Below are 22,829 nucleotides of genomic sequence, written 5' to 3'. Positions count from 1 at the left end.
ATCTGGACGTCATATACTCGGGTTAAATTGGCTACTGGGAACTTGGCACCGCGAAGAGTCCTTGTGGTATGCTGCATCATCACTGGTTTCTGGAGATTATTATTATTATAAGTATAAAATCGTGATAGTGGCGCTAATCACGGCACAAGTTTTGTGCGCCACTTCTGTACTTGTTTTTACAATGAATTTGCATTATCCAAATATATACAGCATCGCTCAGTTCTATTAGTAGGCTATACCAGCATGCGCATTTAATATATGAAGCTAGCCGACAATATACAAACACGACATCAACACATTTGGTTATACAACTAATGAATATAAAACATTAGCTATACTATAAAAATCGTCCCGAAGATATCACGAACTGTACAACATTATCCAATATAGTCGGATCTGTTAGAACGTCTTTCAACTCCCAATTTATTCGGCTCACTCACGCAGCATGATGTAGTTGTCTCCTTTGATGTTGGTGTCTCACACAATGTAACAAAAAGTGCTCTGCAGATTCTTCTACATTGCATTGCTGACATATAGTGGAGTCTTAGAACAACGGATCTTATGCAGATGTTGATTCAGTCTGCAATGGCCGCTTCTTAATCTCAGTAGAATTACGTCTCTTCGCCGTGCTCCAATTTGAGCTATATCGTCGGTAATTGATGGTCGCAGATTTTTATACGCTCTTCCGGTCTCAGTGCTTTGGTATATCTGATCCCATTCACATCTACAATGGTGTCTTAAAGGGCCACATATTCGGGTCATGTACCAGAGTAAACAATTCTCTTCTACATAATCTACCAACAACACAATGTTTAATGTTTGCAAGCTTTTACGTTCTACGAAAGAGCAGTGTGCTGTCACAAAATGCATTGACCGATTAAGTGTGCAGGACGGATGTATAAAGATAGATAACGTAGGGAACTAAATTAGGTACGTAGCTACTAATCACAATTTTTAAACGAAGAGTGGTATATGAAGATGATAACTGCTACCGACTAAAAATAGTATAGGATCCAGATGAAAATTTATGGGTCGAAGATAGGTCCTGATCAAAAGAAGATAAAGAGCCATTGGATTCAAGTTCACCGAAAACTCAGGTATTCTGTTCCACAACAACCCCCGTTTCATCATTAGAGATGATCTCGATAACAATATTTGATTTGTTGCTGTTGTACGCTGACTGTAATGTCAGTAACGAAAGCCGAAATAAGATTAATTTATTAAAATGAGAAAATAGATACCGAAAAGATCTGACGTGATGGAGAAATTCGGACGACAGAATCGGATTCAGCCACCTAAAATTAGCCTATATCATTCACTAAAATTTTTGGGGAATTTTTTTTTTGAAATTTGTAAACCAGTTAAATTTTATGGGTCAAAAAGAGCTTCTGATTGAACGAGGATAAAGAACTACTGGGTTCAAGTTCACCGAAAACTCACTCATTTTGTACTACTACTACAACCTAGGTTTCACGATAGATGATTTCAATAACAATATTTGATCTGTTGCTGTTGTATGCTTACCGTGAAGTCACTAACGAAAACCGAAATTTGAATAATTTATGAAAATGAGAAAAATTCATACAGAAAAAATCTGACGTGATGGAGAAATTCTGAGCACAGAATCGGATTCGGCAACCTTAAATTAGCCTACATCAATCATTACATTTTTTACGCAACTTTTTTTCGAAATTTGTAGACCAGTGTAACCAGATAATCATTTTCAAGAGAATCACTGCTGACGCCTTCTGATGCTTTATGTTCTAATATGTACTGATCTGTCCCAGTCATCAATGAGATATATCAGGTATTAGGCCTGAAACATGTCCGGCCCTACTGAGTGTGCAGTAGGGCTGTTCAAAAATAAGTTTTTTTCCCGGATTCCAGCCATTCACCGATTAAATTGTCAGGTTACCCTAAAAAACGCTGCACACCAACTTTGGTTCAATTCTAACAAGCATAGGACTCCGCAGCAATGTTCTCTCTAATTTATGAAGAGTCTGCGCTCTCTCACCAACTTACTGCGCAGAGCCTTGGACAACAGTGCGTAACGACTAAAAAAAGGTCATCACTTCGGAATTTTTGTGCGCAACTTGAATTTTCTGTGCGCAGAGACCTTGTCAGCACTGTGCATTTGCATTTACAAATTTTTCTTTATAATTTTCCTAATAAATTAAAAATTTTGATTGGATCTGAGGAGTCCTATACTTGTTAGAATTGAACCAAATTTGGTGTGCAGCGTTTTTTTAGGGTAACCTGACAATTTAATCAGTGAATGGCTGGAATCCGGGAAAAAAAGTTATTTTTGAACAGCCCTTTGTGCAGATATCGGATCGAAAGTCTGTCCTATTGTGTCATAATAATGATGTGCATTCGACCAACGTCCATATTTACCTAGAGCTGAACTTTACCCTGATGCCGGAACAAGTTTAGGCAGTTCAAATAGGTCCGGCGATGTGAATAGACAGTCTGCTACTGCATGTAGAAATATACATATTCAAAATGCGAAATTAGGCCAACAAAATGGGGAAAGTGAAGACACATATGATGTAGTTGCGACTTAACATTTCTAATGTATATTAGCACGTAGTGTCATAAATCCAATGATAGGAGGACAATCGTCCTTCGATAATTCACAAGAAACGGCTGATCTCTGTATTGAGATTGCAAAATATTGTGTTATAGCTTCACGAGAAGACTCTCGAGTTATCCCACTTTTTGCGTTGACATTTGGTTGGTTGAAGATTTGCGAGTAATCCAACTTTCGAGTTCATATTTGGTTTGCACTTGTCTCTGTCGATGCAGCAGGCTTTAATTGAACATACACGTAGCTATCTCCCCTGCACGCGTCTATGGAGAATAAGGATTGATGGCAATGTCAATCACCGTAAAGTATGTTGGTACAAGCGAATTACGAATGCGCATTTACCGATCTCGTTTTCTGATTTGTGCGCATCACCGATGTCTGTTCCAACACCGCTCGCTATTTTCGGCATCGATACATCAAGTTCCATCCACATTGTTCTCGCAATAGGTACCGATCCGTTCCACTTTATTACATCATGCCTCTGCATCGTATGAAGGACGGATAAACAATGACTAGCATTAGTATAGTTTCGGGTAAAAAGCCTCACCTTTATGGCCTGTCTCAAAGCTGTTTGTAGATTCCGCGGCAGATCACGAATCACAGACATAGTCTCAGGCAATATGACAAAGATCATACGGACGCGCACATTGTGAATCTCGGTTCTCCAAGCCTTTGAACATTAAAATGGAATGTTTATTGCGTATTAGGCCTATGTTGCTGTTGCAGTGTTTACCTGTTTATACATCCAATGGACAAGCGAGAGAAACAGTTTATGATGGTTTGACTAAGGATAAGATACAAGTTTGGGAATGCTCTGTATTCTAAACTCCTAAAATGTCAAGTATTAAAGATCAATCTAGTGATGTGCTCCCGCGTTCAGTCATCATCCTATATAGGTTCACTGCATATCGTACAGCAAGGAAAATTGCGTCATCACATTGGAATCAGCTAGGCGTCACTTCACTGCTTAAACGTTTTAACCGATATTGTTTCCTACTCAACCAGTTTGATTGAGAACACGCAACACAAACCTGAGGTGTGCTTGTGCGTCTATCCATTGACGTGTATGTATCTCTAGGTTTAAGCAGATTTCTGACGACATTGAAATCCGATTCTCACCTAATATTCACTGCATCAAATATGCGGTAGGGTGATATAATATCAGTTTGTGAAGAGACAGTCGCATATCGCACAACAACCACATGCACAACGTATGTATTAATTATACTTGCATATCGAGTGCCGTTCAGATGATAGGACTATTTTTTAATTCTCACCTGATAGAACTCGTGTACTCCCCAACAATCTCTTACATATTCGGGAGTCAATATTATGATTACGCGATGACAGTCTTTCAGTATAGTTGTAAGGCTCTCCGATTTACCTGAAGACATCAAAAACGTGATGCAGCTGTAACCTGAAGATATAGCTTGTGCACAGCACATGTACTCCCTAATAAAATGTGTAACACCTCTATTTGGTTTGTCATAACAAGACTACATGATTGTAAACCAACAGCACTTTTGTCTCGTCAACGGATTTCGTGTTTATATAGTTTTGTTTTGGATAATACTGTGTGGTTTCCAATAAAATCTTTTCATTTGCTGAAGTTAGTGTCAATACGGTAAAACAGCAACAACGTAAACCCAAGTCTACACACGAGGTCAAGTCACTCTTGGTTTTCTCCGAGTTAGTAGGCCTACATGAATAATTACAGGTCAGTATCCATGGGACCATGCCACAACATGCTGAAAGGGCTGTATACAGATGATCAATCGATGGGACTGCTTGGTTAAACTATATATACAATATACATGTGGGACAGTAAGGAATGGGTCGATGACGCTGGAATGATAAAATCTTCGCCCACTTTGTAAGCAATACTGCAACAACGAGTTCCGCTTACATTGATCAGTGACTTCGTTTTTGCAAGTGTCGAATACCGCGAATCCCGTTTCTCGCAAGTGACCATGCAGCTGACCGATGAAGTCTTCCATAACAGACGATTCCGTTAATTTCATATCCGTGTCGTAGTAGTATGCTAAGTAAGCTCCATACTTCTTCTTTTCTGTGCACATAACACGCGTTAATGGAATTAGATATCCCCTTACGGCAGGGGTGGGCAAACTACGGCCCGCGACACTGTTTTGTGCGGCCCGCGAAAGGCCCAAGAATCGTATTTGAAATATTGAAGAAATGCGCAGTAAAAATCTAATTTCTGCAGGGACACGATTAAGCTTTTCACATTATATTTCACAATGAAAATTATAAGTTATATTCTGACTAGTATATTGTTATTTCATTGCTGGTGCGATAGCCCGACCTCAATGCACACGCATTTTAAAAGATTTCAATTTCTAAACATTACAGAAGGTCAAAATGGGAATGACTTTCGTATCACGAGCGTCATTTTACATTCGCCACTCCAATGCTGTACTTGGAAAACCCGTTTCCCGCGTGTTGTAGGTAGAGTCGTTCTCTGTATGTACAGAAGTATTTATATTTATAAAATCTATAGCATCTTTGAAGCTATCGTGGATATGATGCTGACATCATTGTGTGTCCAGGAATTGAACCAAAAGTATAATCAGCAAATCTATAAACAGATCGCTGCTCACAGATTCAAACCTTTATTCTGTTCTGAGAATTGGGACAACCGACTTCCATCCCTATAGTTTTGAAAATTGGTTATATTTAGGTTAACCAGCAGCTTATGAAATCTCGCCAATATTTCTGACGCGTGTACCATAACCTCAAATCAATGGTTGGTTTCTTTTAAATAAAAAAATATATAATTTCCACATCCCCACTATTATATTCAAATACCACTATTGCATTTTGGTTTATAATCCTGATGTTATATAGTTCGGCAGGCGAATGGATTTAGATGTTGAATGCTCGGTCCACGAGTTTTTTCTTTACAAACTGGTTACTGATGAAGACGATCCACTTATATATTATCTCCATATTTCTTCGGTCACTATATAACAGTGGTTCTCAAACTGGGGGCGTGGAAGCATCTGAAAGGAGGCACGGAGCCGTGGTAAACTGAAAAACTTTTCGCGCTCGGCGTGATTTACCTCCTCTTCGTGCCTTTTGCTCTGTCTATTGTCAAGATTTAATATTTCACAATTTTGTCGTCTATAGCCATAGCATTCAATGCCATCAAACTATCCGTTGGGATTGCTAGCATTCTGATTTTTCTCCAGGATATTTTGTGATATCACGATAAGAACCACTGCTATATGATTAAATAACAATATTGCCTTTTGGTTGATAATGTCAATTCAAAATAGTGCGGCCCGCGAATGGATTTAGATGTTGAATGCGGCCCGCGCGCCAAAAAGTTTGCCCACCCCTGCCTTACGGTTAGCGTAATATATTTGGTGCGCCAAGATGATTTTCAGCGTCACACCTGTGTGTAGTTAGTAGAGTCTTTGGTGTGCACGAGACACCGATTCCATGTTGGGTCATAAATATTGTGGTGGTGTTTTTGGGCTTCATTGGGATCTGTGACAATGTTGTGCGTTGGTATAGGCTTCACAGAAATGTCATCTCCGCTTACGTGCGTATAGCTTCTTACCATATGCTTTGGATGCTGTGATACGACTAATTAAAGTTTCGAGGCTTCCTAGTATGAAAAAGCACCGAAAGTATAATTCTCGCTGATAATATAACTATATGAGCAATAAAGTGCGTATAATTGCAGTGCTCTAAAACACTCTTCTCTCACTACTGGAATCATTGTGCCCAGTCCGATAGACGATACGCACCGATCGTGATAGGTTTACAGTATTTGTGGAACATCCATCTGATCTCGATTCCTAGGCATTTCCACAGTAGAAATAAGAAAAGAGCACCACCAGCGGCCGCCAGAGATAGGATTACGAGGTTTCGCTGTGTTCGATGAAGCCTCTGCTGGGTGTTCCTTCCCAATTCGAACGGATCTGTTGCAGTTTCACGCCTATCCAATTTCCAAATAGTAAATTCGTAGGCCCCGAAATCCGGGTCTTGCACATTCCTGGATGAAATCAGCAGGCAAATGTCAAAATGTCAAAGCCACAGACAGAATGGAATTCGAAAACTGTAGGAAATAAGGACGCCTTACGAAGATATTCGATTTTCAAAATCAGAAAGCCTGCCTCAGTAACTTATGAGAACGAGTCGATGGAAACCAATGAGTAAAATTTAACATGACCAAATAAAATATCATCGCCGTGCAGTCCAAAACGGCTGGTGGGCAGGGTGAAGTGACTTCATCCAAACGCTTTACTTGACGAATTTGGAAGACAAGAATGCTTTCGTTATGGTGTTACTATTATATTCTTCATTCACAGTAAAACTGGTGAATACACACATAATCCGGGGAGAGAGAGAGAGAGATAAAGAGAGAGAGGGAGGAAAAGGGAGTTTTCGTTTCTCGCCTGCACCATCAAGATGCTCTGATGACGGAAATGCGATACGACCGTAATGTCACCTAGTCTGCCCCCAAACGAAAATGGCGAGATTGAAATACATTTTTAAAATTTCAGTACTACAGTCAAAATGTTATTCGTATGCAATACTTGAAGAGGCCAGATTACAGAATTTCAGTAGATGAATAATTGGTAAGGGTCGCACAGGTGAAGATGACTGAAAATGAAGAATAGAAATTACAAAAATTATGCTGAAGAGTTTCTTGGGGGTACAGAACTTCACTACAAGATTGAATAGTATATTCATTTTGAAATTAACCCGAATATTTTTGGGTGACACTCGTCAGGGGTAATCGTCGTCAACTATAGTAGAGAATGAAAAAGAACGTCGTATAAAAAATTATGCTGTGATTTCGCGTGCAAGTGTAATTTTCGTCCAGTGGTGCATTAATATTATTGATGACGATATTTAAGTGATGCGTGTAGCCGTTTCCGGCCTTGTGCGCCACGGACAAAATATGTTATCTAGGATCGGATTTTCATGCTATGGGCCATTTATCATAATAAATTTCCAACTGTATATAAATGTTACATGAAATATTAAACTCAGTGACCTGGGTAAATAATTGCGGCATAGTATGGTGTAAATAAGGTTCCTTGTCATGTATGAAGTTATTGAAGTATCATATGCATGCGTGAATATTGCAAGCAGTCGCAGCTTATAATTGAGTGATCGTTCTTTTGACACTTGCCATTCGTGCCAGTATTTTTGTCCCATCAACGACACGCAATGAACGTTGTACGATACACAATGCAGTAAAGGCTGCCAAACTCACCTTATCTGGTACACAAACGCAAATTTCGTTCTGAGCACGTCCAGCTGTTCATCGGTAGGAACAGTATAGAAGCAAGTGGTCGGCGAGACTTCATGCTGTAGTTTGTTACTGCGAAAGATGATGCAATAGTCGATAAAGGCATTCAAAGACGATCATTTCACATCTTACAATTCACATGACCCTCTCGAATTCGTATCATTGTTAATCTGGCTATCTGAACAAATATATTGTCCCAAACCAGAGTCTGTCCGCTGTAATGAAGTATAGATGAATAATTATGCGTCGTGTAGCCTACGATCACAGTAGGAAAAGTAACCTTGCTCAACCTCCATGTAAGCATCCAAATGCCGATATCCGAGACACCAACGCCAATCTCCACATTGCACTTAATTGTAACGTTGCCTCCTGGATTCGCGTTAGCGTTGCTGCATTTGACCGACAATTTTTCGAGCGTGGGTGCTATACCAAAAAAGATTTACAGAATCTACATAGATAGCGAGATAATAAAATGTTCATTGCCAACGACGTAATATACAAACGTCGGTAGGCGGTATACTACCGTGTACTTTGCAAGGAGACTCGCGATCCGGTATGCAAGCACTATAAATTGCGTTCTATCACTGCCAGATAAAATCCGTACGTGCTAATGTCTGTACTAATATCGATGTCACCACCATATCACCGGAATGCCGGATTTGAACCATGCGCCTGACCTTGCGCGCCATGGAATAGGAAAACTTAGTAGGGTTTCTTTGGTAAACGAACAGGTGCGTCTATTGCCGGTTTGATAATTCATTCTCGGGTAATTTCGCATTTTCGCTAAGTTAATAGTCACAAAAAGCAAAATTTTCCTGCGTGTCGCCTTAGGTTTGTAATTTATATACTTGCGACAGAGGGATACGAGCAAGCCGAGTGCCCAGATCAAAGTAAATACAATACGTACCGAGGCGCCGACTTACGAGGTTACGAGGTGGCACAGCCACCTCGTGACCATATTTACGAGGAGGCGGCCACCTCGTACAAAATGCTCAAACGCCCAAGTGATTTGTGACCAGTAATTAGTAATATGGCGAATCGATGCGACCTCGTTAGAGACGTCTTCGATTTCGATAAGCGCGTGTGCCGGGTGCGTGGCGACGGGGGTTTCGGAAGTCGGACTTCCCTATTTGAAACGCGAAACCCCGTCATTTTGAAATGATCATTCTAACTCAAATATTCAGTTGCAATTCAATAATTGGGTAATCAGTGTTCCGCGCGCCGGATTTGCGAGAAACGTCTTGTGAATTAGCGAGAAGAATCTGTGATGATCTCCCGCTGAGATGATCGCAAAATTAGGTCATTCATTCCCGTGCGCGTGCCAATCGTCGCTAGCCTCCTGATTTATCGCATCTCGATGAAGCCTGGTGACGCAGGCTTCATCAATCGCATCTGCAGTAGGCCCAGTTCACACTATATCATCGCTTAACTGTGAAACCGAATATGCATTGGCGGCTTCGGCCTGGTGTACACGATATCATCGCTTGCTACTCAACAGCATCTGCAATAGGCTTGGAGTGAAATATATCATTGCTGGCCTATGGCCTAACTAACGCGTCTCGGGCCAGCATGCTTTGGTTCCTATCTCTCGCTGGTTTCGAGACAATGCGGTCGAGTTTACGCTAATTAGTGATTGTTCTATGTCATATTGATTAAAAAGCGACATTGCGGAACTGAATAACATCAAATCGCTGCAAACAGACTTTAACGTACGAAATTGATTCCCGCTAATACTTGAATGTAACGACCAGAAGAATTTTTCGACTGGCTACGCGCCTAGCATGTGTTGAGGAGCACCATCCTAGATCTCCTCTGCCGACCAGGCGCCCAAATATACGTTCTGCTTTTCTGAAATCTAAATTATGTGCATCCATATTCGTTTACAAAACTATTCATGAGCTAGCTAGCTTCGTGATAGGTAATCGGAGCGCGAAATTGGAGGGTATGGGTTGGTGTGTGCCTTCAAATTGGAATTCATTTCTGCGCAGATTCGTTTCTCTAACAAGGCTTTGCCCGTGACATTAATCGAGAAATGCAGCAATACAGCTTAAACACCGATATAATGAGAAAACAAAATACGGCGTCACACTCAAAACCGATTCGTGGCGATACTGATTAGATTACACACTTTCTCATTTGCCATCATCTATATTTCTTGTTATCTGCTTGATACATTCGTACTCCGAAATTGTCGCACAAAGTCATTTTTCAGTGTTCCTTTCATTATTATCGTGATGCATCACAAGATTATGGGTGGCACAAATTCTGATTTTATTCCATTCGTTTGAACAGGGAACCTTCTACATTCCGATAAACTTGATTGCTGGATGTACTCGTATCGAGAACAACATTATTGAATATTAAACTATTAGGCATTAGATCAGGGGTGGGCAAACTTTTGAGCTCGCGGGCCGCATTCAACATCTGAATGCATTCGCGGGCCGCACTAGATAAAATTGGGACTATAAACCAAAACGCAATATTGGTATTTGATTATATAGTGAAGACATGGAGATAATATGTATGCTTATTTACAACAATCCACACATTGCTTTGATGATATCGTACACGCGTCAGAAACAGTGGCGAGATTTCATAGGCTGGTCGGCCAAAATAACCAATTTGTCGAAACTATAGCGATGAAAGTCGGTTGTCCCGATTCTTAGAACAGGATTGAAATTTAAATCTCTGAGCAGGATCTGACAGCATCATAACCATGTTAGGTTCAAACACGCTTCTACGGTGTGTAGATAAAATATCGATAGATAGCGCAGTGATATAATCCGCGGCTGCAACACCAATGGGTGCGGGTTCGCGTCCGACCGAGGTCGACTTCCGAATTCCGATACCTAAGTGTTGTAGGTTTACCTAGGCTCCTTCTTGCCACGTCATCCGCGTCAGCGGTGTCTTACAAAAAGCCTAGAGGTGGGCCGTGCTATAAGTCGGCAGTTACGGAGAATAAGAAGAATATCGGCCTGGTGCAAATGACCATAGTAGTCGACAAACACCATGAATACCCTAAAACAAACAAATAAATACCCCAATTCTACGCATACAGAGTACGAATCTACCTAAGACACGCACGAATCGTTTTTTCTATGCACATCACTGAAATAATTAAAACTCGAATGGCCGATCTGAAATCACACTCGTGATCCGAATTATGTCAATCTCGTTTAGGATTCCTGTGATGTTTAGCAGATGAAACCTTTCAAACTGCGTGGGCTGATAGTTTGATGGCATGGAAGGTTACGACTGTGGATGAGAGATTTATAAATAAGAAATTCAGACTAAATACTAGGAAATGAAGACGAATGGGATGTAAATCGCGCGTAGCGCAAAATTTTTTTCAGTTTAGCTCAGTTTCGGGCCCCCTTTCAGATGCTTTCACGCCCCCAAATGGGGTGCGCCCTCAGTTTGAGAACCACTGCCTTAGTATTATCATGGTGAAATATGCTTAGAAAAAGTTTATTCAAGAAACTGCATTAATTCGACATTTGGTACGCATTTAATCAATATTTGTAATAAGGTTCTTTAGACTCTCGCGGGCCGCACAGAACGGTGTGGCGGGCCGCATGCGGCCCGCGGGCCGTAGTTTGCCCACCCCTGCATTAGATAGACAGTGGATTTCTATTGGTAAGATCGCGGCATGCGTCCGGAAGTGGAATTAATTCTAGCCCAAGGGTGGCCAACACGCGGCCGTAGAACGAAATTTGTGCGGCCGTCAACACGTAATTCAATTAGTATGCGTTGGCGGCTGTCGACATGCAAATTGAATTAACGAATTGACCGATGTACTCCCGAAACGCTTCGCGAACTTAAATCGGGAATTGCACCAATGTTTTAATCATCAAACAATTGCCGCGATGCGAGTTGGTCAACGGGAAGCAAGAAACCGCAAGAGACAATTACTGATTGGCTGCGCGATTTCGCGTTTGTAATCATCATTATTGTCTGCTTGAAGTATTCGAGAGTTGTTGTGTGTTACTTGCAAGCCCAGCGCGTAGTGTATTTCGTTAATCACACTGTACATTGCGCGTGAATAACATTGATGCGACTGCAGATTCAGTCGGACGGACTGGTACCGCAGGCCGCAGCTACACTTCAAATGATCGTACCGTTTTAAGATTCCATTTAATAACTCGACTGCATGTTTTGATATTAATGAGTGCATGGCCGATATTTAAACGTCACGCGGATGGTTCATCTCTGCACGTACTCCAGCGGCATGTAGTAAATTACGTTTTCGTGCGACAATGACGTCATCGATATGGAACAATTATGACGTCACAAGACTTCGCCACCTCGTAAAAAAATAAAAGTCGGCGCCTACGCGTACCGTAATATTTTGCAATTGTACTATTATCCTTCGGGATTCGATGTAACTCAACTTGTAGGTTCATAATCACTCCGACAATTTGGTATTGTACTTATAATTAGTCTATTACTGCATTCAGAACATTCAACGACTCACGTTTTATGCATACGTTGTAGTGGGCGATATATCTTTTCATACCATTGTATTCGATGGCACAAGTATACGTACCTGCGTTGCTTAAGTATTTCATTTTGTTGATGACCTGGAATTCAATAATAATAAGAGCTGAATAAAGGTTTTCGAAGTAGTCATTGTTGGTACTGATGTATATGTATATTAGGGTTGTTCAAAAATAGTTTTTTTTTTAATTTTGGCGTCTATTAGCTAAAATGGTTAGGTTGTCTATAAAAAGTTGTACACCGATTTCGACTCAATTCTAACGAGTAGATATGAAACTTTTAGAGTTGGAAAATTTTCAATTTAATATAAAAATTGAATTTTCAAAATTATATCTGTTATCACCATAGAGGTCAGCGCCCAACTGTTGTCGTGGCAATTTCACCTATGAAATTGACGAATACATAAGTTTCTACTTCACAAATTCTCAAACGTAAAAGTAAGCAGCTTGACTTCAAAACAGTTTGAATTAGACCTGGAGGTAATCACAGACTAGACATCTTGAGTAAGTTGCATAAGTAGATAAACAGGACCGGAGCGCTCCGAAAAAGTAGTTACCGACCATCTCTCAATATTAACAAAGATGAAGCACATTTTTAGTTTCAGCTAACCAATTTTTTGTCGCCTGGTGAAGTCAAATTGTCAGACAATGTCCTCTTGCAATTGTGTATCCAACGTACTTTGACACCATAACTGTTGTATTCATTCGTTGGTATCAAGTGCTGCGGCCTTGTCAAATCGTCTTCAGGTACTGCATATGAATATATAAATGAATAACAATGACGCTATACATTCATAGAAGCATAGAAGAAGTCAAACCAAGTACTGATCATGACCAAAAACCCAAACAGACAAAAAGTCGAATCCCACCACTGGTTACCGGGTATCCGTCGTCCGTGAGTGTAACCCGGTGAGCTTATCTTATGTTTTCCGGCACAAAAAGATACTGCGGTGCCATTTACAACAATTTCCTGCAAACTATGACTTCAACTGTATATCGAGCATAGTGACGTGCTAGAGTCGGGCTTAAAGGAAAGGCGATGCATTTGACATGCACATGCACATGTCCTCAGAAGAGCTGTCATCGAATTTACAGATGACGACATTCCTAATCTATGAAAAACGTGGGACGTCGATTTTCTGGAAACAGTTAAATCAAGAGTTCGACGTAATTCACCAAGTTGACTTAAGCTTGATAAAATCATAGCAATTTTAATTGCCGACAGCAATCTAATTTTTCAAAGTTTGAAATATTAGCTGTCTACATACGCTGATTAGAGCGCACTGTATAAATGATGATTGCTTAGAAAATACGACAGGACTACTTAGAGCATTTGAGAATAATAATTCGTACAGTTTAAACATAATGATTCAAAGAATAACATGCCAAGCAGGGTGCAACACTGTTCAGAATTTTAGCGATGAATGGTGAAGATTTGACGAATATACAGTTTATACTAGGTGTGATAATTCGATTCCACAACCAATTGATTTTCCAACGTAAATACCAGCGATTATCTTTCTGTATGTGATACGTTATTGATGTACGCATGATCGGAAATGCCATGCCACTGACAGGGTGCGACACTTAAACTGTCTTAGCGACGTTATGATTTCATGATGTCTCTTACCTGTACAATGGAAAATTGAAAGTTGATCAAGATCAACGCTTGTCTTGTATTGTGCTATCCGATTCCGATTTTCCTCGCAGGATTCCTCAACCAACGACAGCTTTTGCAAGGTGACATGATTCATAACGCACCTTTCGTTACGCTGCAACATATCACTTTAAGACTATAGCATCAAACACTGTATCTATTGCATCTACGCACGTTAATGATGATCTCGAATCTGGACGGTGTGGACTCGGTTACGTTTTGAACCAGATATTCAAGCGGCTTGCTGTTATCGTCAAATTTGTCCAGAGAAATATTCTGCGTGGCGTTCAAAAGAAATCGGCCGTTCTTAAGATCCTTAATGTGGCATTCCAATCGCTGGAAAATGTTGGAATCGTGTTACTGACTACCAGGAAAGGAAAGGAAAAGAAAAGGACGTAGTTTATTTCTGTCCTTGATGTTTTTGCGGCATATACACCGACTCATGATACACATACACACGATCTGCGCATATGCATATCATGAGTGCTTGACGTGCATATGCCGCTGGACAAGGAAGGTGCAGATATATACCAGTGAAATAATCTTCGGTCATTGTGCTAGAAAATAAAATCTAAAATCGCTTTCAAGGTCTGTTGAGCTAGAGACGCGACAGCAAGACCTCGGTTGCAAGCAACTCCCGCCCCGAGCAAGATTGCGATTATATTAGTTGCTTTAAATGAAATTGTCACTTTCAATTTCACCCTATATATAGAAATGAATGTTACCACTTCATATAGCGACACAGACGCAGAATATCAAATGATAATGCGGAATATTTACCGAATTCTCCTTCACACTGTCGCCATAGTCCAGTCTACAGGCTCCGGAAACGTTATTTCCTCTTTACCAGAGGTGGTCAAAGTAGTCGAGAAAGCTACTCATGTAGAAGTAGTGACGCACAAGTCTACTCAAATACGAGTATAAGTAGAACTTTCAAAAGCAACCTAAAACTACTTGAAGTAGAAGTAGAATTGACTGACTTGAACTATACTCAAAAGGACGTAGTTTATTTTTGTCCTTGATGTTTTTGCGGCATATACACCGACTCATGATACACATACACATACACACAATCTGTGCATATGCATACCATGAGTGCATGATGTGCATATGCCGCTGGACAAGGAAGTGCAGATATAGCCTTTACGGCTTTCTAAGTCATGCACCACCCCTCCATACTATCCCAGTAATGCATGAGCGCCAAGCAGGGAAGTCATGGATACCAGTGTTACTAATCATGTCTTTGGTCTGACCCGGCCGGGGATCGAACCCACGACCTACCGACCAAGAAGCCGGACGCCTAACCATTACGCTATCTTGTTGTGTCAAGTAGGTAAGTAGCTGCTAAAAAGTTCGTAATTCGTCCGCATGGACTGGCAAAAGCTGCAAATTGAGCAATACGGAAGAGCTGTATCGGATGGGGTGGTAACACTTTGTGCGACTGATATACTTTAATAAAAATATGTCAGGTTGTAAAAATACCATATGTTGTAGCTTCATTTTCGGAAAATACGGGCATTACTACACTTGCTTTTATATTACTTCCGCATGTATGTTCTCGAGACAAAAGAACTGAAACTAACCAGAACTCAAGTATGGTACTGGAAATTGAAAGAGAAATACAAATACTACATCTAAGAAGCGCAAAACTATATTTCACATCTTTTTTCCAGAAAGTTTCAACGGTGGTCTGCTAAAACAGATCTAACGCTAAAAAAAGTCGGAGTCCACTTTTCCAGATTAGGACACGACTCGGGCTGCTCGATTACGATATCATAGGTAATTGCTAGATTGAGATACGGTAGTACCAAACGTTTTGATGTGCCCTATTTACTGTAATGAAACTTATCATATGGCCGACAATGCCGTGTGTACGGAGCCCGCTTCTTAAGTTATATTCACCGATACTTTCGTGAAAACATATTTGTCAATCCATATCTACTTTGCGCGAAGCCCGACGATAATTTTGGGCGTTACTTAACGTTTATGAAAACTAAATATTGGTATTCCGTGAAAACAGCCCCGATATTCCTCACGCTATCTTTCTGATTGAAGGATCAAACTACTTCTACTTGAGAAACTGAAAATAGCGATAACTAAGTAAGTAGATCACAAAATAATACGAAGTAGAAGTAAAAGTAGCGGTAAATTAGATTTACTGGAGTATTTAACGCAAGTAGCGGAAAACTACTGGAGTACTTCAGAAAAGTAGAAGTACTTCGTTACTGACCATTTCTGCACTTTACTGATCGCTCTTGTATCATCATGTATGTTGTGTCTGTACTCTTGTATCACTGGAACTAAGATTGAGAATATGAGATATCCCTTTATTTTGAAAGCTTTGATATGGATTGCTTGCACAATATAATATTACAATGAAAGGGATCAGACTGTTTCATTTGAACATCAGATAAACCCGGCAGTTCTCACAAAAGCTACTGAGGCTTCATACTTCCTATGTCCGTACGATATTCAGAATCTGTGACTTTGGCTAGCGAAATGATAAAATGACACAGGAATCAAACCATGCATGAAATATACCCTACCGATACTTCATAGTACTCGGCGTAGTCATAGGAATCACTGCCCACGTAGTCATAAAAATCTTCCACGTCATCAATACATTTGAGTGTTATCGGCCATCCGTAAAACCCTTTAACGACGGTCGCTTTGTCATCACGCGTAGAACAATCTGCAATTTTCGGTAAGCATAATAAAACTACTACTATATTGCATGATTCAAAGGCAAATTAGATGAGTTCGGGTTCCATTCAGATTTGAGTGAAATAGATCATTTAATTAATAATTATACTTTCAACTTCCTCCATACCTAAATTACGGTGAGCATATTCTGTGAGCTGGAAAGAACGACACTTTTCACAGGCTGCAAAAGTTACCATAACGGACGAGAAAACGGGTGAAGTTTATATCTATATGGCTAATTTCATTAGGTTGACTCCAAAAAATAATTGTTTTTCCAACTGACTCTCGAAATAGCCTACCCGCCATACGTCGGTTTGACCCGCATTTCTCGTAAGTCGCGGTCTTTTTAGGCATTTTAGGCAGTTGTCAGTACGTCATATGCCCTTAAAAACGTTGCTATAAACGTATTATTTTTGATGTGTGAGGCTTGGGTCATCAAAACTCAGATTTAGGTCACGGTCTGAAAATTTCAAGAACCACTGCACTAATGCATTTTAGGTGCGTATATTCCCTTACCTGTAAACGCCAGTGCCATTGCAAACAGCGCGTGTGATAATAATACTATAAACATCGTTGCATGTTCTTGAAACGAAATAATAGGTCTATGAATGTAAGGCAAAACCGTTATGGATTTACTGAACACTGCTATTTATAACGGAATTAAACGAGTACTATATCTGGTTGGGAAATAGGAAATCTTTTCATACTTCGACGGCGTCACAAGCACATTCCGATGAGTCATTTTCACTCCTACCATGCGAATTTGCGCTTACGCATATGATAGTTTGAGTATCACCATCCGTAGCTCAATTTTCATACTATCATGTAAGTATTATATTATCAATTCATAGTATTGGTATGCTATATGTCCGCCAGCATAACGCATTTAGTCAAGTAGACCCGGAAAGGGGCCAGCATAGCTTCGTATCGGGCGTATAACCTCCACATTTAACGACTATTATACTTTTCGAACCCGCCAACCCCACGAAGTATTTTCTTTGCCTTCGCCATGTTACGACAGAATTGCTGGGTCTGCTATTGTGGATATCACTCGAGAGGGTAGGATAGTTACAATTATCACGTAGCAAATACGGGATACTGATACTGAATAACTAAGCACGGAAAAGCACGACAATGCGTTTGTAACTATGGGGGATTTTCCGGGTCTCTTGAATAATTTTTCTGCGTCAAAATACAAAGGTGTCAGGAGTCACTGCCTCAGTGGCTCTCTTAACTTATTCATGTAGAATTCCGACAATGCTTTACCTCACTTGAAACGTGCTGGAATTGATGTGTGGAATAGATTGCCCCTGCGACTGAAAAGTATGAGTTTTCCGTCATTTAAGGCGGAGTTCCTTGACTTGCTTCTCAATAAATACCAATCGGATGTATCTACCTTTGCATCAAGTCATCACCCGTGTTCTTTGCTGTTGTTTTCATTTTTCCATTTCTTACAAACCATCGTGACTAGTAAGCAACAGTGTGTCTATATCGTATATACTTATTTATAATCTCCAGGGTCACGGCTCGACACGAAGATCTCAAGGATCATATCGTCGGCACCCGTCTATACCGTTACAGAGTCCGTTACACGTTACTATATTTGTTTAGTGCTTTTTGTTTTGTGCATTTTTGCGTACTTATCCTGTTATCCCGGTTCACTAAGAAATAAATCTCCCTTTCTCCCTCTCTCCCCGATCACAAATCTACGCCTAAATAGTTAGAACAAACAAAATATTGGGGCTCAGTATGACGATATCTGAAGAAGCGGCTCTTAACCAGGTGTTCGTTGACCCCTTACGGCCACGAAGCACCTAACCAAGGGGTACGACATGCATTGTAGAATTATGCCTGTACGCTATCCAGAGCTTAAAATTATTTTGCAAACCAACAAAGGCGGAATATTTTCTAGGTCAATTTATTCAACTTTGAAATTTTCTCCGCGCTTGGTGCAATTTCATGTCCACGGTCCGTACGTACCGTCAGAGGTTGAAAATGGACAGGGGATACGAGAGGTTGCATTCAAAGCTCAACGGGTTCGAGCGCAAAAGATGGTTTAGAAACACTCACACCCAATCAAATCATTAATTCCCGGCTTTGGCAATAGCTCTTCCTGCACCTGAAATAGCCATTTGACGACATCGGACCTCACTGTCGCAAAATATCTGTTTCTGATTCTAGTCGTCACAGCGGGTACACCTTTACCAAGTAACTTGCGAGCGATTTTTCAACCATCAATATTTTATGTGTTATTCGCCGTAACCTTTAGACGCGAGATCATTTGCAGAACTATCGCATAACGCTTATTCATAATTGAATTACTATATTAGTGTGACTTTGCGGCGAGGGGCACTTCCCCGGCTAATGTTAACTCTCCTTATGGCAGCAGCCATTTTCTTCAAAAGTCACCGTATTCTGACTGCAGCCACAAGATTGAGGCGAAAAATGTACCAATGCGCTTTAGCTGCAGCTCTATATATCTATGTCTGACGTAATATATTTTTGCAAACATGTCGATGTCACCATGATTAATCTTACTATACTCCGCCTTTTTATCTTTTCACAAAGCCCAACAAAACATCTCTGAACAGAAATATGTTTGTATCAAAAATATATTGGCAATATGGCAATTAAAATGAATTTGCCCAGTAGAATATATCATATCAGACGCCCATTCTGTTGATGTGAGTCATGGTGTTTTAGCAATCTTGAAGCGAAACTACATCGTCATATTCCTAATTTAAACAAGGTTATCAACCATTTTGCAAATTTATAGGTTCCTCGGACCTCCTGAAAATGCTTCGCGGACCCCGGTTGAGAACCACTTATATATAGGCTACCAGTGGTTCTCAACTATTTTGTCTTCGTGAACCCCGTTTGCACCGTCACGCACCCCGTGGACCCCCCAAGTTTTAATTCAAATTTAGTTCAACTATAGTGCAACCATCATCTGTCTTGTGTAAATATTAACTGCAGGCTAGTGATATACAGCAATAAAATGACTTTTCTTCAAAATCACATCATACTATTTATGTAGAAATTGGGGAGACTTTTATTGTTTCAAACCGAATTCTGTAGCTGCATTTCTTGAAATACACGGTCTCGCCTTGGGAATCCTCGCCGTTGATTTGATATGAACGAGTGCCGGAAATTCGTTTCCACAAAGATGGATGGTGGCGAATGTAATAATATCGCGCAACGCATCCGATGGACGCCACCTTTGGTTATGAATGCAACTTTTAAGAGAAAAATGTGTGAGCACCGATCTGTTCATAGATTTGCTGATTGTACATTTGGCTTAACTCCAAGACACACAATGCTGATAGTATCATAGCCACGTTGCCTTCAAATAAGATTCTACGATATTTAAATATTATAAATATAAAAACGTATACACACACATACAAAGAGCGAATCTATCTGGCACACTCGCAAATCGGTTTATCCAAGTACAGCACTAAAATTAATAAATTTGCTCGTGTTGCCAATCTAAAATCAAAATCGCGGTCCAAATTAAGTCATTTACATTTCACTTTCTGTGATGCTTAGCAATAAAAACCTTTTAAAATGCATGTGCCGCGACGTCGGGCTATCGCGCCATCAATGAACTAAAATAAATACTATGATAAGTATACAACTTATCATTATCATGCTAAAATATATTAAGAAAAAGTTTAATCAAGTTTGCACCGTAGAATATTTCATCTCAGACTGCTTCTGCTTATTTGAATCCTGAAGTGTTAGCACTTTTGAAGCGAAACTGCCTCGTGATTTCTCTAACTTAAAAATATACAAATTAGTTCATCAACCATTTTGCAAATCTGTAGGTTTCGCGGACCCCGTGAAAATGCGTCGCGGGCCTTCGGTTGGGAAACACTGATCTGCAGTTTACGCGTAGTAGCCTACCTTAATAAATATTGCAACGAACAACACATTCATATTCGCAATTTATTCACTATAAGCTTATCAACTGACCCTCGTCGGTAGTGGCCGTCAGTATAATACGGAGATTGCAATTCGAAATGTAAAGATGAAATAGGTAGTGTGACCGTAAGAATGGTATAGCAACAACAACGAGAGATTTCACAAAACGAGAGCGTTAAGCAAAAATGCAAATGGTGCAATACAAATAATCTATAATATATAGCCAGAGACGCAACACTAATGAAATACACGGAGAGAATAGAGTCGGTCATTTTGCCGACAAAGAAAGGGTTGCTCGAGTTTTATTATAGTCGATTCGAGAACCTTTAAATGGAACAGACTAAGTCCACGAGCAAGAATTGAAAATCTGTTATCGTTGTACGATTTTGCACACTCTGGATGCGTAAGAAGGTGCTGACCTATTGCAGAGTTACATGCCATGGTCTGGTCACAGTCGCACAAGAAAGGATTACTGGTCTGCAATTGACTGTCTGAAATAGCATTGATGTCAGGTTTTCTAATCTGCTTGGGCACATGTTGGCTGATTCTTTGTTGCAAACGAAGTGAAGTACGACCCACATATCGACTGTCGCAGTGGCACGAATAAATGTAAATACCACTACTCTGTTTTGTGGCAGGTAGTACATCCTTCTGTGTTGCAGTTGTTCCATTTAAAGGTTCTCGAATCGACTATAATAAAACTCGAGCAACCGATTCTTTGTCGGCAAAAGGACCGACTCTATTCTCTCCGTGTATTTCATTAGTGTTGCGTCTCTGGCTATATATTATAGCTTATTTGTATTGTACGATTTGCATTTTTGCTTAACGCTCTCGTTTTGTGAAATCCCTCGTTGTTATTGTTATACCATTCTTACGTCACACTACCTATTTCATCTTTACATTTCGAATTGCAATCTCCGTATTATACTGACGGCCACTACCGACGAGGGTCAGTTGATAAGCTAATAGTGAATAAATTGCGAATATGAATGTGTTGTTCGTTGCAATATTCAAATTCTGAACCACAAGAAACCTACTTAATAAATATGACCAGACACAGAGATAGAAAGTAGAGGCTGCTTCGAGAAACGGCAACAGTGATACAATACGTACCAGAATTTTCACAAAGGGTTAAGAGACGATGGCGAGTAGCCTCGACACAGTCAAGATCACCACAGTCCAAATATACGATGGCCTTCTGAGGAAAATGGCTGCTGCCATTTTTTTCTAATTTTTATCATTAATTCGGAGCCACATCATATTTAGATTGTATTGCCCATTTAATGAAGATATAAGCCACCGGCGTCAAATTATAGTCGGCATTTTCTAAAAATCGTCTTGTGTTCAGGCTTGAAAATGGAGTCAGTCGCTGATATAACTCACGGTGCGGTTGGTGACAACTTGAATGTATTTTTAGTTTTCAGTTATTATTTCCAGGATCTATATTTCCACATACTTAAATTCTCTATACAGGATGTGCTTGTGTTCGGCATGGGTATTACAACCTTCCTGGGACCACTTTTTCCGATATACGCGTTGATAATGCTAGCTCTGAAAGCAATTTAGCTCTCTGCTGCTGCGATAAAACGGATCATGAAACGTATATTTGTTGAATAACGCCTCAACGCCTCAACTTGGTACCGAATCATACTTTGAAATCTGGCAAATAATTTCTGATATTCCGCTGAACGAATTCATATGGTATGGTGCGAAACCGAAAGCGAGCGCACGGGCATTTTTCTTTTCAGAATCCCGTTTTACTCCAAAATCAATAACATAACACCCGATCAAACTGCATAGACGTCCATATAAAAGAATTATCTAAAATTCCTCATTACTCTAGTTTTGAAGCACATGTATTTACCAGAGGTGGTCAGTAACGAAGTACTTCTACTTTTTCGAAGTACTCAAGTAGTTTTCCTCTACTTCTGGTACTTACTCAAGTAGATCTGAATTTCACTACTTCTACTTCTACTTCATAATTTTTTGTGATCTACTTACTTACTTTTCGCTATTATCAGTTTGCCAAGTAGAAGTAGTTTAATCCTCCAATCAGGAAGATAGCTTGAGTAATTTCGGGGCTGTTTTCACGGAGTATCGACATTTAATTTTCATAAAAGTTGAGTTGGGCCTAGAATTTTGGTCGCGCTTCGCGCGCAGTCAATGCGGAGTGTC

General features: G+C 40.2%; 1 protein-coding gene across 9 annotated transcripts in view; it reads right to left on the bottom strand.

Annotated features, from left to right (window-relative positions):
• Nucleotides 1–1,201: 1,201 nt before the first annotated feature.
• The window catches only part of LOC145441490 (uncharacterized), an 88,452-nt gene continuing 66,824 nt past the window's right edge, over nt 1,202–22,829 (bottom strand). For 4 of the 9 annotated variants that reach the window (XM_080319364.1, XM_080319362.1, XM_080319370.1 and 1 more), the window contains 9 exons: nt 8,155–8,297; nt 8,007–8,089; nt 7,839–7,946; nt 6,361–6,608; nt 4,494–4,655; nt 3,865–3,971; nt 3,135–3,257; nt 2,930–3,068; nt 1,202–2,850 (listed from right to left, as the gene is read on the bottom strand). In XM_080319364.1, coding sequence (XP_080175490.1) covers nt 2,771–2,850; nt 2,930–3,068; nt 3,135–3,257; nt 3,865–3,971; nt 4,494–4,655; nt 6,361–6,608; nt 7,839–7,946; nt 8,007–8,089; nt 8,155–8,297 — 1,193 coding nt within the window. In that variant the 3' untranslated portion in view covers nt 1,202–2,770. Of the gene's footprint in view, nt 2,851–2,929; nt 3,069–3,134; nt 3,258–3,864; nt 3,972–4,493; nt 4,656–6,360; nt 6,609–7,838; nt 7,947–8,006; nt 8,090–8,154; nt 8,298–12,348; nt 12,455–12,980; nt 13,121–14,000; nt 14,143–14,201; nt 14,364–16,573; nt 16,720–17,246; nt 17,840–22,829 lie in introns of those variants that run through there. The other 5 variants (XM_080319363.1, XM_080319369.1, XM_080319368.1 and 2 more) reach the window with 3 other exon arrangements.

This window comes from Botryllus schlosseri, chromosome 6 (genome assembly GCF_051294905.1).
Source record: "Botryllus schlosseri isolate E-star chromosome 6, Bs_hap1, whole genome shotgun sequence".
Classification (NCBI taxonomy): domain Eukaryota; kingdom Metazoa; phylum Chordata; class Ascidiacea; order Stolidobranchia; family Styelidae; genus Botryllus; species Botryllus schlosseri.
This window is presented reverse-complemented; position numbering and strand designations above follow the sequence as displayed.